This window comes from Salmo trutta, chromosome 22 (assembly GCF_901001165.1).
Source record: "Salmo trutta chromosome 22, fSalTru1.1, whole genome shotgun sequence".
Taxonomy (NCBI): domain Eukaryota; kingdom Metazoa; phylum Chordata; class Actinopteri; order Salmoniformes; family Salmonidae; genus Salmo; species Salmo trutta.
The window spans coordinates 9,542,250-9,558,142 of NC_042978.1; the positions used below are offsets into that span (position 1 = coordinate 9,542,250).

General features: G+C 44.4%; 1 protein-coding gene across 1 annotated transcript in view; it reads right to left on the minus strand.

Moving 5' to 3' along the window:
- LOC115158033 (inaD-like protein) overlaps positions 1-15,893 on the minus strand; it is a gene marked incomplete in the record, with an annotated part of 141,832 nt that overhangs the window by 27,140 nt on the left and 98,799 nt on the right. Inside the window, 2 exon segments of the mRNA XM_029706495.1 lie at positions 1,763-1,854; positions 5,646-5,842. Of these exon segments, the coding sequence (XP_029562355.1) occupies positions 1,763-1,854; positions 5,646-5,842 (289 nt within the window).

Here is a 15,893-nt window from a genome sequence, read left to right on the forward strand (position 1 = left end):
GTGGTCAAGCACAAAATGAACTCCTTCATCCCTGTCGCAAGAAGAAGCCTGTGCTGGAATGCTTGTGGGAGTTAAACTGTAAAAAAAAATGAAGAAATGCTGAACTATGGCTGCTTTTCTTGAATGGAGTGGCGAGGCTTAGCCTGTTATGGCAAGCCAAAAAGTACATGGACAATGTAGTACGATAACTACAGTGCATTTGAACAGTATTCAGACCCCTTGACTTTTTCCACATTTGGGTACGTTACAGCCTTATTCTAAAATGGATTAAATCATTTTTTTTTCTCTCATCAATCTACACATAATACCCCATAATGACAAAGCAAAAACTTACATTTTTGCAAATGTATTAAAAATAAAAAATATTGATATTTTCAGGTCGAATATTCAGAGATGTTCGATTGGGTTCTAGTCCGGGCCACTCAAGGACATTCAGAGACGTGTCCCAAAGCCTGTCAGAGTGACCATTGGGTTCTTGGTCACCTCCCTGGCCAAGGCCCTTCTCCCCGATTGTTCAGTTTGGCCGGGTGGCCAGCTCTTGGTGGTTCCAAACTTCTTCCATTTAAGAATGATGGAGGCCACTGTGTTCTTGGGGACCTTCAATGCTGCAGAAATGTTTTGGTACCCTTCCCCAGATCTGTGTCTCGACACAATCTTGCCTTAGCGCTCTACAGACAATTCCGTCGACCTCGTGGCTTGGTATTTGCTCTGACATGCACTGTCAACTGTGGGACCTTATATAGACAGGTGTGGGCCTTTCCAAATCATGTCCAATCAATTTAATTTACCACAGGTGGACTCCAATCAAGACGTAGAAACATCTCAAGGATTATCAATGGAAACAGGATGCACCTGAGCTCAATTTCAAGTCTCCTAGTAAAGGGTCTGAATACTTCAGTAAATAAGGTATTTCTGTTTTTTACTTTCAATACACCTGTTTTTCCCTTTGTCATTATGGGGTATTGTGTGTAGATTACTGAGGGAAAATTTTATTGAATCAATTTTAGAATAAGGCTGGGAAAAGTCAAGGGATCTGAATACTTTCCCCGAAGGCACTGTACATGGAGACTGTTCAGTGGCAAAAATGTTGCCAGCATGTTATATAGCTTACCAAGTGGATTATTTTCCTCTTGACTCGCAGTCACGTATTAGCCAAGGGCTACTCCCGACCAAATGCCTATTTCTTGTCTTAATCAATCAATGCAATTTTGTTTCACTGAATCTCCGTCTGTATATTTGATTAATTCTCTGGCAGGGCAAATAAGAGGAAGTGGTATAGCTCATCTATTTGTTTGCAAACCTATCACTGATCAGAAACATTTAGCGTGCAATAGGTTAATGTAGCCTTAGATCAAGTGTAGGCCGTTGTTTTTGCTCGATCGCGTAAAGCCCATAGGATTGCTGTTATTTTGCATCGGTAACATGATGAAGATACTCTCAATGTATGATCCTAACGCCTGCTCCCTAACAAATGTGGAGTGAGGGGAGGAAAGAGATGAAACGTGGATTTAAAAAGCAAGGGCTTGCCTTGGGCTGTTTCAAAATGGAACCGTTTTTTTATTTGACAGCGATTCCATTTTATTCTGTTATTTCATGATATTCTTAGCCTACCTATAAAATATATTTGTGTTGACTGTGCTCAGGGTAGCCTAAGTGCATCTTGTCTGATTTAACGAACAAAATAACTTTGGGTTTTCGGTGTCCCCTCCTTTTGAAGAAGGCGTTGACGCCCTTGGTCGCAGGGTCGGCTGACTAGCCTTACCTGATGAGGATAATCTTGACCTTGGACGAGGCGCTCTTAATAATGGCTGAGGCGTTGAGGTGGCTGCGGCCATACAGGACCTGGTTGTTGATCTGACGGGGAGGAGAGAAGGAGAGAGTTGAACTACAATCCGTGTCATATTCATTATGGCACAACGTAACAAAACGTTTTCAACAGAGAAAAAAACCAGAAGATTTCTTATTAATAAGTTCAGGTTGGCCCCTCACTGTTTCAGTCCGTTTTCTTCCCTTGATGCATAATGAACACAAGCCAGGTGTTTATCATAAACAGGAAGAAGGGATGGATTTAATGTTATTTCTCTCTCTGACAAACACATAGCAACATAAGACTCAAACATGCATGAACACATACAGGCATATACAAATACACCCTGTAAGCAAATACACACGTGTGCAGCAAAACACATATCACACACAGTACACTTCGAGATGGCAACAATGAAGGCACGATGCTTCCGCCCAAGTGTGACAACAGTGTTTAGTGGCAGCAGCCGTTAGCACATGATTACTGATGTGGGCACACACCCACACCGACTTACACCCTCCCCCCACCCCTAATTGAGACAGATTTTACTGAAAGGTAATTGAGCTTGCCTGCTAGCCCCCTACAATCCACACCTGCCTGCTACTCAAATGAGCACATTTAGTCGTATCCGCTACTTCCAAATGTTAAATCGATAGGCATTTCAGCACTCTGCAGACACGAATGGGCCAGCACACAGCCCCAACACCTTGCTTTGGTGGAACAGCACATATCCTGACTGGGGCTTAGATGGGCTCAGACACACGGTTTGTGAGGGTTTTAGTGTGGGGTGTCAGTGTTCATCAGTGAGGGAGGGAGTGTGTATGTGTGTGTTTGCGTGTGAGCACGTGGATCAGCCTGTGATTAACAGTGTACGTGCGTGCGTGTGTCTGCATTTATGACTGTGTGTGTGTGTGTGTAAAATGTGTACCAGCCTGTGACTGTGTGTGTGTGTGTGTGTGTGTGTGTGTATGCATGTATATCTGCCTATGACTGTGTGTGTGTGTGTGTGTGTGTGTGTGTGTGTGTGTGTGTGTGTGTGTGTGTGTGTGTGTGTGTAAAATGTGTACCAGCCTGTGACTGTGTGTGTGTGTGTGTGTGTGTGTGTGTGTGTGTGTGTTACTCTGTGTTTATAGTACATTGCCTTCGGAAGGTATTCGACCCCTTACCTTTTTCCACACTTTGTTACATTACAGCCTTATTCTAAAATGTATTAAATCATTTTTTTTTCTTCATCAATATACACACAATACCCCATAATGACAAAGGAAAAACTTTTTATAAATTGTTGCTAATTTATTCAAATAAAAAAATTACTGAAATATCACATTTACATAAGTATTCAGACCCTTTACTCAGTACTTTCTTGACGACGCTACAAGCTTGGCACACCTGCATTTGGGGAGTTTCTCCCATTCTTCTCTGCAGACCCTCTCAAGCTCTGTCAGGTTGGATGGGGAGCGTTGCTGCACAGCTATTTTCAGGTCTCTCCAGATATTTTAGATCGGGCTCAAGTCCGGGCCCTGGCTGGGCCACTCAAGGACATTCAGAGACTCGTCCCGAAGCCACTCCTGCGTTGTCTTGGCTGTGTGCTTAGGGTCGTTGTCCTGTTGGAAGGTGAACCTTCACCCCTGTCTGAGGTCCTCAGCGCTCTGGAGCAGGTTATCAAGGATCTCTCTGTACTTTGCTCCGTTCATCTTTCCCTCGATCCTGACTAGTCTCCCAGTCCCTACAGCTGAAAAACATCCCCACACCATGATGCTGCCACCACCATGCTTCACCGTAGGGATAGTGCCAGGTTTCCTCCAGACGTGACGATTGGCATTCAGGCCAAAGAGTTCAATCTTGGTTTCATCAGATCAGAAAATCTTGTTTCTCATGGTCAGAGTCCTTTAGGTGCCTTTTGGCAAACTCCAAGTGGGCTGTCATGTGCCTTTTACTGAAGAGTGGCTTCTGTCTGGCCACTCTACCATAAAGGCCTGATTGGTGGAGTGCTGCAGAGATGGTTGTCCTTCTGGAATGTTCTCCCATCTCCACAGAGGAACTCTCGAGCTCTGCCAGTGACCATCAGGTTCTTGGTCACCTCCCTGACCAAGGCCCTTCTCCCCCGATTGCTCAGTTTGGCCGGGTGGCCAGCTCTAGGAAGAGTCTTGGTGGTTCCAAACTTCTTCCATTTAAGAATGATGGAGGCCACTGTGTTCTTGGGGACCTTCAATCGTGCAGAACATTTTTTGTACCTTTCCCTAGATCTGTTCCTCGACACAATCCTGTCTCGGCACTCTACGGACAATTCCTTTGACCTCCTGGTTTGGTTTTTGCTCTGACATACACTGTCAACTTTGGGACCTTATATAGACAGGTGTGTTTCTCTCCAAATCATGTCCAATCAATAGAATTTACCACAGGTGGACTCCAATCAGGTTGTAGAAACATCAAGGATTATCAATGGAAACAGGATGCACCTGAGTTCAATTTCGAGTCGCATCGCGAAACGGTCTGAATACTTATGTAAATAAGGTATTTCTGTTTAATTTTTACACTGAATACATTCTAAAAACCTGTTTTCACTTTGTCATTATGCGGTATTGTGTGTAGATTGCTGACGATATGTTTTAATGTAATCCATTTTAGAATAAGTCTAACGTAACAAAATGTGGAAAAAGTCAAGGGGTCTGAATACTTTCCCGAAAGCACTGCATGTGTGTGTGCATCAGCCTGTGACTGTGTGTGTGCATGCGCGCGCATCAGCCTGTGTGCAGTGGGTCGGGTCTCCCTCCCTCCGCTGTGGCTGCTTGTGGCAGTCAACAAACATTTTTCATGGTGGCAGTGACATTGTTGTAATGAGCAGCGCTAGCACAACAGAGAGGGCTGATGGAGGGAGGAGAGCGTGACGTGATGGAACGAAAAAAGAAAAAGATCACAACAACAGACTAAAGGTCAACTGACAACATGTCAGTTCCAATTCAGGCTCTTCCACGTTAGTGTTGATGTTCGTGGAAGATCATCTCGGACAAGCGTGTTTTGAAAACCGACAGACGCTCCAGAATTCACTGCATTCATTAGACACTTACTCTGCCAGTCCCAGAGCGCAAACCCAGCAACGACTCTAATCAAACCACAAGAATTAAATCAACCAGAAGAATTAATCGCATCTATTTTGCATGACTAATCCCCGCTTAGATTCATTAGTAGTGGGCCCACACTCAAAAAGGAGAAGTTGTTTTCATTCATTGGAGGCAACAAGAGCAAAATGCTTTTTCGGAATCTTCCCAGAAAGACAGAAAGGAAGAGAGACGGATGAGCGAGAAAAGACAAACTAAAAAAAGTGGAGAAACAAGACACAGTATAAGAAAGTATAGAGGCACACTTTTTTTGCGTCTCTGAGGCAGACACACACACACACACACACACACACGCCGTTTTGATGTGTTGTGATGGATTCTGTGGCCTGAGAGGAGCACTGGTCTCGGCATCAACAGTGACAGTGATGGAGCCGTTTCATTTTCTCCCTCAAGGGCTTAACAGGATAAGACTATTACAGGGAGGGAGGGAGCGAGAGAGAGAAAGGGCTGTGACGATCACAAATGAAAGAATGTATGCGCAGGGGACGGGGGAGAGAGAGAGAGAACAAGAGGGGAAAGGACAAGGGCAGACTATCCACCATGGCATCTTATACTACCTTGTCCACCTAATCAACCCCTGCAATTGGCTGTCTGTGACTGTCTTTTCGCACACGTGTGTGAGAGAATATGCATGTGTGAGTTCGCATAGGTGTGTGTGTGTGTGTGTGTGTGTGTGTGTGTGTGTGTGTGTGTGTGTGTGTGTGTGTGGCCCCCCTCACCTCCAGCAGCTCGTCCCCAACACGGATGTTGCCGTTTTTGGCAGCGGGGCCCCCGGGGCTGATGCCCACCACGAAGATGCTGAGGCAGGAGCGGTCGCGGTTGCCCGCCAGGCTCAGGCCCAGGCCCTGGCGCTCTTTGTCCAGCTCCACACACAGCAGCTCCCCGCACAGCTCCCCGTAGCGCAGCCTGATCCGCTCTGAGGGAGAGAGAGGGCAGAGAGGCAGGTGGTTATTTCTAATACTGTGTTTCAGTGTTGTAGAAAGTTGGAGGGGAAAGATTACACCGGCAAACCATTTATCTAGACTTACACACACTAGTAAAGGTCTCAAAGGCAACCCTCCTGACTGAATTCTTGACGCACACATCAGTAGGCGGCACACACACACACACACACACGTTTCTTCTTTCTCTTTACTGTGATGACTATTTGACCTGTCCAGCCAGTGGAATACCCTGGCCTGTTCCATTATACACGAGTGCAATTAGAATTACCATATCTCCCAACTTTCTGAAGAGGCGCGGGGCTGCCTCCATTACACAGAGGAACATTTTCATCTCTGCTCTCTAGCTAGAAGTCTAAGCTTTGCTTTCCAGTTTTATAATGCTAGCTAGTTTATCTCGATCGCCAAGGGCGAAAAGTAATTGCATGCAACGCAATAATCCCTATTGCAGCAGTATTCAAAACTCGCTTTGGATGCACCATTGCATTAGCCTGGGTACCAGTCTGTTTGTGTCATCATGTTACTCCATCGCATGCCAAACATGTCATGTTTGGAATGGCAAGGAGTTAACATTACAGCACAAACAGGGAGCAGGCTACCATTGCATTCCATCTTCTCAAAAAGGAGGCATTTATTTGGCTCACTGCATGTGCTTTTTTTGTCCAAATCAACCCATTCTGGGGTACCCCAGGGCTGTGTCCGAGTCCCGCTGTAGAGCTGATAGATCTACACTGGTACCAGGTTACTGTAATCCTCCAGCGTGGGTAAAGGGATGGCTGGGCGGACCACAGGCCTGTGTGTTCTCTCATCCTTTCTTATTTTCCCCCCTCGGTCAACGGCTAAGGCAGGGGAGAGCAGAGGTCCTGACTGAAATCCTTCAGTGTGTGTGTGTGTGTGTGTGTGTGTGTGTGTGTGTGTGTGTGTGTGTGTGTACATGTCATGGAAACTAATCACGTCTGTTGACTTTTGATGGTGATGCTGTCTGTCCCGTTGAAGATACTGAATGCCCATCTTACGTGATAGGATTAGATTTCCCTCAAAGGCAGATGCCTTTCAAAAAAAAAAAAAAAAAAGACATTCAAATCTTCTGCTTTCTGATCAAACAGCCCTGCGCATGTACGCTGGGCATGTGTGTGTGTGTGTGTGTGTGTGTGTGTGTGTGTGTGTGTGTGTGTAGAAAGAGGGCAGAGAGAACATCTTCAAAGGAAACTTGGTCCTGCTGCAACACCTGTAAAGGGACAATCAGCAGTTGCTACATCCATTCAGTTTTTCACAATTCCTGACATTTAATCCTTCCTTCCCTGTCTTAGGTCAGTTAGGACCACCACTTTATTTTAACAATGTGAAATGTCAGAATAATAGTAGAGAGAATTATTTCAGCTTTTATTTCCTTCATCACATTCCCAGTGGGTCAGAAGTTTACATACACTCAATTAGTATTTGGTAGCATTGCCTTTAAATTGTTTAATTTGGGTCAAACGTTTCGGGTAGCCTTCCACAAGCTTCCCACAATACGTTGGGTGAATTTTGGCCCATTCCTCCTGACAGAGCTGGTGTAACTGAGTCAGGTTTGTAGGCCTCCTTGCTCGCACATGCTTTTTCAGTTCTGCCCACACATGAAAATATGGTTAAAACTATAATTTTGATATCATGGATGGTAAGTCCTTGCATCCATATCTCGGTCTATGAATTTTTAGTGTGGTTACATTTCTCCACCCCCGTCCCTCAGCTTTTCACAGTACCAGGGGCGGGGTGGCCGCTTTGTTTTTGTTTCCACTTCTGATTGCCCCTTTAAAATCGAACCAACCGCAGAGAGATGGTTACTTCTCATGCGCAGCATTTCATTCAATTTCAAATGTTTTGAGGCATTTTTCAACTAAAAAGCACACGCCAAGCATCTACTCTCTCACACATACACTAGTAAAAGACATGTAACTGCAATTGTCGTAACTGATTACTCGATACACACAAACCTGTGCGTCTATGTTGTGTGTGCGTGAGAGTAGGGCAGAGAGAACACTTTCAAAATGTAATTTGGTCCTGCTGCAACACCATGAAAAAGCCACACAGATTCCTCCGTCCAACTCATTTATCCCATCACCCGATCGTCCATTCAGCAAACAGGTTCACACGGGTTGTTATTTGGCTGAGACAAATGGGATGGATGCTTCGCAAACCACAACGCAACGTTATTTAGGCCTCCCGACAATAACAAGCCAACATTATTCCAACATTTTGATGGATGACTGGGATTCATGACCCTGCTCACAAAACTCTTCACCTTTCATAATGCCGTCAGGCCCTATGACATGATGCACGCTTAAATATCCCCCCTTTTCTCTCCTCCCTTTTTATTTTCCTTTCTGCCCAGCATAGTTTTTCACTCCTGTTTTGATTAAAAACACAGTACACATGAAGGGGGCAAGAGAGAGAAAAGAGAGAGGAGAGTGACAGGACAAGGAGGCATGGTATCTGTGACCTTTGAGGCGGCCCTCAATGTTTTTATTTTCTTTTTTTTTTTTTTTACTGCGGAGAGAGAGATGGAAACAGAGATAAGGAGGAAGGAGAGAGTGAGGGGGGATGAGACAGAGGGAAGGAGGGAGAGAGCAAGAGATACAGGGAGGGAGAAAGATTTACATTCCAGACACGTCGTGAGAAGAGTAATTAAAAGCCCAAAGAGGTCCATAAATTCCAACCGATAAGAATGGGTGGGAGAGAATCACTCTGAGTGTCAGGGGGGGGACGACGACAAGGGAAAAGAGGAAGAGATAAACCTTACTACATGGATGGGTTGAATGTGAGCGTAGGAGTGGAAAAGAGAGAGGGAAGGAGTGAAAAGAACAAGAGACCTTTGAGATAGTAACTGTGGATGGGTTGAGGGGGGGAGAAAGGAGAGAAACTCAGGGGAAAGAGAAAGGAATACATGGAAGAAATTGGATGGGTTGAGAAAGGGAAGACAAGACATTTCTCTGCCTCTCTTCAGTCCTAAGAGAGGTAGCAAGATGGAGATGTGGACAGAGAGAAAATGAGGAACGTGACAATGGAGGTGCAGGGTTCTGGTCAGAAACGTTGCTGGAACGTCTTATTAGGAGCGGTTTAAAACAGTTAACTGGCTGTATCAGTGGTTTTAGTGACAACGCCTTGGGCTGTGGAAAATATAAATCCATAACTTCATCCAACAGACACACGGATCCCGTGGATTTCGGGGGGACAGTTAGTATAGTAGAATACACAAGGTGTAATTTCAACAGTTTTTCTCTAGTTATGACAGTCACCGAGAGTCATTGAATTAGCCCATGCCACTTAACATTTTTTCGATTGGTAAATTCGTCTCGCTGGATATAGTCTATCCAGTTATCTAAACTTGAGGTAATCATGCGAATTACAGAGGGCCCCCCCCTTGATTTTGTTAGTTACTCAGATATATTAAAAATGGCACATTCTTCTCTCCGCCCCATGGCAAAATGTGTAGAATTGCATGAAATTTGTTTGAAAATTGTAAAATCTTCTCACCGACCATGGCAAATGTCTAGAATTGCAGCAAACTTTAAAACGACAACATTTCTCTACATCCAACAAAATGCCTTAAGGCCCCCAAAAGGCTAGGGCGAAAGAGAGAGTGAGTGAGTGAGTGAGTGTGTGTGTAGATGACAGGGAAAAGGGGAATTGAGTGGCATGACCATATTTGATTGAATAGGCCCTTAGTGAGGCTGCTGGGTAAAAGGACCTTTGAATGATCCCGTGTAGAGAAGGAGTGGAGGAAAAAGGAGTGTCTGACAGAAGCCAGTCCCCGTTAGTTCGACACTTAGCTGTGGCATAGTAGCTGTGTTTAAGACTTCAGTCAGAGTGCGAGAGAGAGAGGTGTGGAAGAGGGAGGGTGAGAGAGAGCAAGCACGCGCGGGAGAAAAGCGGGGATAGAGTGGCAGGTTATCAACGTCTGCATCTACTGGTTAATGAGGCTCCTCCATCACTGTCCAGTGCTCCACTTCCATCGTAGGGCTGGGCGGTATACCCTATTTAACTATATACCGCTATTGATAAATGGATGGGTTTATAATTTCTTGTATAACGGTATTTCAATGTTAAATATGTTACGCCACTCTGCCGTGTGCAGTGTCCGTTTTCATAGTTCACTCCGTTTTCTAATTGAGTCGTCTCTCTCCCTCCACACACACCAAGCCCCGTCTCCAGTCACTCAAGGGGACCAGTTTTTTGCACAACCACAAGTCACAGTCTGCATGGTCAACGCTGCAGTGCAGATGCAATGCTGCAGATGGTGACAATGATGCAGCTTTCCACTTTGCTTCTTAAAATAAATTCACAAGTGCTCTATAATCATACTATTAGTTTGTGTATCTTACTGTCCGCCAAAAGCTAGGTTTGTCTGTTCTTAGCAAGTTGTGGGTAAAATAAATCACATTAGCCGCTAATGCTAATCGCATGTTGGCTAGCTTCATCACAAACCAGAAAATGTTAAAGGGGCAGTGCAGTCAAACACGTGATTTTTCCACAAAAAATATACAGTACCAGTCAAACGTTTGGACACACCTACTCATTCCAGAGTTATTTTTTAAAACTATTTTCTACATTGTAGAATAATAGTGAAGCCATCAAAACTATGAAATAACACATATGGAATCATGTAGTAACCAAAAAAGTGTTAAACAGATCAAAATATATTTGAGATTCTTCAAAGTAGCCAACCTTTGCCTTGATGACAGCTTTGCACACTCTTCACATTCTCTCAACCAGCTTCATGAGGTAGTCACCTGGAATTAATTTCAATTAACAGGTGTGCCTTGTTAGAAGTTAAATTGTGGAATTTCTTTCCTTCTTAATGTGTTTGAGCCAATCAGTTGTGTTGTGACAAGGTATGGGTGGTATACAGAAGATAGCCTTATTTGGTAAAAGACCAAGTCCATATTATGGCGAGAACAGCTCAAATAAGCAAAGAAAAATGACAGTCCATCATTACTTTAAGACATGAAGGTCAGTCAATTTGGAAAGTTTCTTCAAGTGCAGTTGCAAAAACCATAAAGCACTATGGTGAAACTGGCTCTCATGAGGACCGCCACAGGAAAGGAAGACCCAGAGTTACCTCTGCTGCAGAGAACAAGTTCATTAGAGTTACCTGCACCTCAGAATGCAGCCCAAATAAATGCTTCAGAGTTCAAGTAACAGACACATCTCAACATCAACTCTTCAGAGGAGACTGCATGAATCAGGCCTTCATGGTCAAATTGCTGCAAAGAAACCACTACTAATGGACACCAATAATAATAAGAGACTTACTTGGGCCAAGAAACACGAGCAATGGACATTAGACTGGTGAAAATCTGGTCTGATGAGTCCAAATTTGGGATTTTTGGTTCCAACCGCTGTGTCTTTTTGAGATGCAGAGTAGGTGAACTGATGATCTCCGCATGTGTGGTTCCCACCATGAAGCAGGGAAGAGGTGGTGTAATAGTGTGGGGGTGCTTTGCTGGTGACACTGATTTATTAGAATTCAAGGCACACTTAACCAGCATGGCTATCACAGGACTCTGCAGCGATACGCAATCCCATTTGGTTTGCGCTTAGTGGGATTTTCATTTGTTTTTCAACAGGACAACGACCCAAAACACACAGATGAACTGGCCTCCACAATCACCCGACCTCAACCCAATTGAGATGGTTTGGGATGAGTTGGACCCCAGAGTGAAGGAAAAGCAGCCAACAAGTGCTCAGCATATGTGGGAACTCCTTCAAGACTTTTGGAAAAGCATTTAAGGTGAAGCTGGTTGAGAGAATGCCAAGAGTGTGCAAAGCTGTCATTAAGGCAAAGAAGAAGAATCTCAAATATAAAATCTATTTGGATTTGTTTAACACTTTTTTGGTTACTACATGACTCCATATGTGTTATTTCATAGTTGTGATGTCGTCGCAATTATTCTTAAACGTAGACAAAAGAAAAAAACCCTGGAATGAGTAGGTGTGTCCACACTTTGTGGGGGGGTTCAGCCTGTTCAGGTGGGATGGAGTTTTTGGACCAGATCATGACATCACAATCTGATTATTCTGACCAATGACCAGTCACCTTTTATTTGCATATGCATCCTCCTACTTTGAAGGGGTAAGCTCCATCCTATCCGCCAATCAGGGCTGTGTATGTAAATCTATCAATACGCCCACACAATCAGACTGAGCATTTCAATGGCAAAAGAAGGTTCAGGGAAATAAATGATAAAAAATATATTTTGAGTTATTTTCATGAAATAACTATGTCTAATAAATCACTGTTTAAGGTTTAAAAAAAATGGAATTAAAAAGACTGGATGGGGTCTATAAAATGTTTGCGCCATTGGTCTCAAGTTTGTGGGTGTTTGGGCTCATCTGTCTGTGTGTGTTAATGACACATTCTGCACAGAATGACAATATTACACCATGTTGAGAAGTGAAATACTTTTACTCTCCAGGCACTGTGAAGATCTTATGATTGTGAATAATCTGTGCATCTCCAACACGTACCATGGGCACATCCAATATGGCACACTATTCCCTACAGACTAGTTGTTCCTGCCAAAACCAGCACCTGGGTCTAGAGACACTGCTGTGCATAGGGTGCTCATTATTTTTCCTGTCTTTTTTGCTAACCATTTGATATTTGAGTCCGGTTGGCAGTAGAGGCTTTCATCGCAGTCAGCTGTTTGATTTTGGGGACCAATTTCAGTTTTGAATAGAAAACACATTGCCGCAGAGAGCAAAAAGGTCAAAGGCCTGCAAGTTATTTTAGTGTTAAAATGCTTTGTTGACAGTGAGTTAGGAAGAATGCCTAGAATCCAATGATGTAAATAGTTAATTTACAGTTAATTTATGATAGTTTTAATAGACTGGGGGGTTTGGATAAGAATACTAATCGTGAACTCATCCCTCTTCGTGACCTTGACACACACACACACACCCACACACACAGAGCGAGACACACACACAGAGCGAGACACACACACACACCCACACACACAGAGCGAGACACACACACACACCCACACACACAGAGCGAGACACACACACACACCCACACACACAGAGCGAGACACACACACACACACAGAGCGAGACACACACACACACCCACACACACAGAGCGAGACACACACACACCCACACACACAGAGCGAGACACACACACACACCCAGAGCGAGACACACACACACACACCCAGAGCGAGACACACACACACACACACACAGAGCGAGACACACACACACACACACACAGAGCGAGACACACACACACACACACAGAGCGAGACACACACACACACACACAGAGCGAGACACACACACACACACACACAGAGCGAGACACACACACACACACACACACAGAGCGAGACACACACACACACACACAGAGCGAGACACACACACACACACACAGAGCGAGACACACACACACACACACACAGAGCGAGACACACACACACACACACAGAGCGAGACACACACACACACACACAGAGCGAGACACACACACACACACACAGAGCGAGACACACACACACACACACAGAGCGAGACACACACACACATACACACAGAGCGAGACACACACACACAGAGCGAGACACACACACACACACACACAGCGAAACACACACACACACACACACACAGGGACAGAGACACACACAGTTAGGAGTGCTAGCGTTAAGGAGTGCTAGCGTAACAGTCAACTCCACCCAGTAGGGTGGGAGGCAGGACAGCTGCTGCTGTTTTAACTAGAGCTCTCTGCTTCTCGCAGGGACCGCTGTGTTGCTGTGTGTGTGTGAGGTGAGAGGATGTATATGCACATAAGTGAGTTAACGAGAGAGAGCGTGTGAGAAAGTCTGTATGCATTGGTGTGTGTGTGTGTGTATGTGTATATATATATATATATATATATATATATATATATATATATATATATATATATATATATAACGATGCCAGATGCAGGCTGTGCGCACACGTACGTACGTACGTGCGTGTGCACAGCCTGCATCTGGCACAAACATGTGGGTAGGAGGGGGGTGGCCAGCTGAGACAAGGTGGGTGGAAGGAGACAGGAATAATCCAGCCATGATTGGGCTGTCGATTTACCAATGGCCTGATCACAAACAGACAAACACAGCTAATAGTCTCATACACACTAGGGATTATTTCCTTTCTCCATCATTTACCCCACGAGGTCAATTCGATCGAGGTGAGATCATCTCTATTGGAGGAGAGGATTAAGGGATGAGAGAGGCCCACAGAAATGTAGCCAAGCCAGAAAAGGTCAGCATCCCAAATGGCACCCTATTGACTATTTCTCGTCCAAAGTAGTGCACTGTATTGGGAATAGGGTGCTATTTGGGGCGTAACTAAAGGGACGAAAGAAAACAAAAAAATTACAGAGAGAAGAGATGGTTGGTTGGGCTGATAGATAGATAACCAAAAGTGTTTTTTTACTCAAAGGATAAAGGACCGTGACAGTGTTAGTGTCTGGTGTTAAACCAGTGCATTTGTCAAACGTACGCTTGTTCGCAATTTCGACCTGTTAAAGCCGGGGATCTTCTATTTTCAAACCCTAGCTCCAGGATTGGTAACTTGCCAGTTTTATATGAGCTCGCTTGCACTGAAGTGTGGCCTTAAAAACATACTCCAAAGTGCTAATTTCAGTATGCACTGGTGGGGATATTTAAGGCCAACTGAAAGCTGGTTGAATATCGGTAAAGCGGTTGGTTATGGCATGGATTTTGACAGTGGAAGGGCAGCCAATCCAGCCATGACACACAGTTCCCGTACGCACATGGAACAAGAGATTAGGAATGTGACAAATTGGAAAAAAATGTCTTAACCTGCAGTGCACACTCAATTCAGCTTGTGTCCATTCACATTCCCAAGCCTCTTGTCCGGCGACCAAACACATGCTCCTCCAATCAGGCTATTGAAAATGTTTCTGTCCTATAATGCTAGGCCTAGGTGATATCTTGCTTAATGAGAACGTGCATCACACACAATACAATTTACGGGAGCCCAGTATTATTTATTTGAGAAGTGTGACGCGTAAAGGACTATAGTCGTTGAAGCTGTCAAACACTCCAAACATATTGAGCAAACACAGGATGGTTTTTTTTTTTGGTGGGGAGGGGGTTGTACTGCTGCTATCACTCGTTAGTGTAGCCCAATGCTGTTTGGTCTGTAGTATCAATCAATCCACAATGGACTAGGATGAGAATATTCCATGCCCCCAGCCGTATTGGAGTTGATGACAACGCAAAGACCGTCAATAACATACAGAACTCTGTTTATCATATATCGTGATGGCCTTACCCCTATACAAATATAACTATCCTTCCAGTATCCCTGCACATTGTAAATATGGTCCTGGAACTGACTGACCTTGTATATAGCATGCTTACTTACTTTCTTGTGTTCTTGTTATTGACTACTGCATTTTGGGGTTTAAAGCATTTCGCTGTACATTTCGCTGTGCATGTGACATGAAAACTTGACAGGAGAGCATGCAGTATTAAGCCATGGAACGCCTTGATTCACCTGTTTATTCATCAAAACCTAGCCCTTTCCCACTACCGCCAGCTATTACGCTCATAATAACGGCTGTGAAAATAGCATTAAATATTTCTGACACACCCCCGGATCTATAGTGCTAGAGCCGGCACTTAGATCCACCATTGTGTTAGGTTTGTTAAAATAGAGCCTATAATCTAGAACTTTGGCTTCCAGTCAGAAGCACAGCCCCTGTAACCTGGTCCCAGGTCTATTTGTATTCTTGCCAACACCATTGCTGTCATTGTCAAGGCAAACATTTAGCATGACAATGAGGGCCAGGGAGTTGGTATGATGGCAAAAACAGGTAGACCCTCAGGCTAACCGCTGCACTTGGTTGTAAAGCTGCAAATATAACTGCCAGTGACAACAAGTTATTTGAATTCAGTGGTAACCTCCCCCGAGACCAAACATGAGCGAAAACGATCTAGACTGGATATGAAGGTTAGGCCA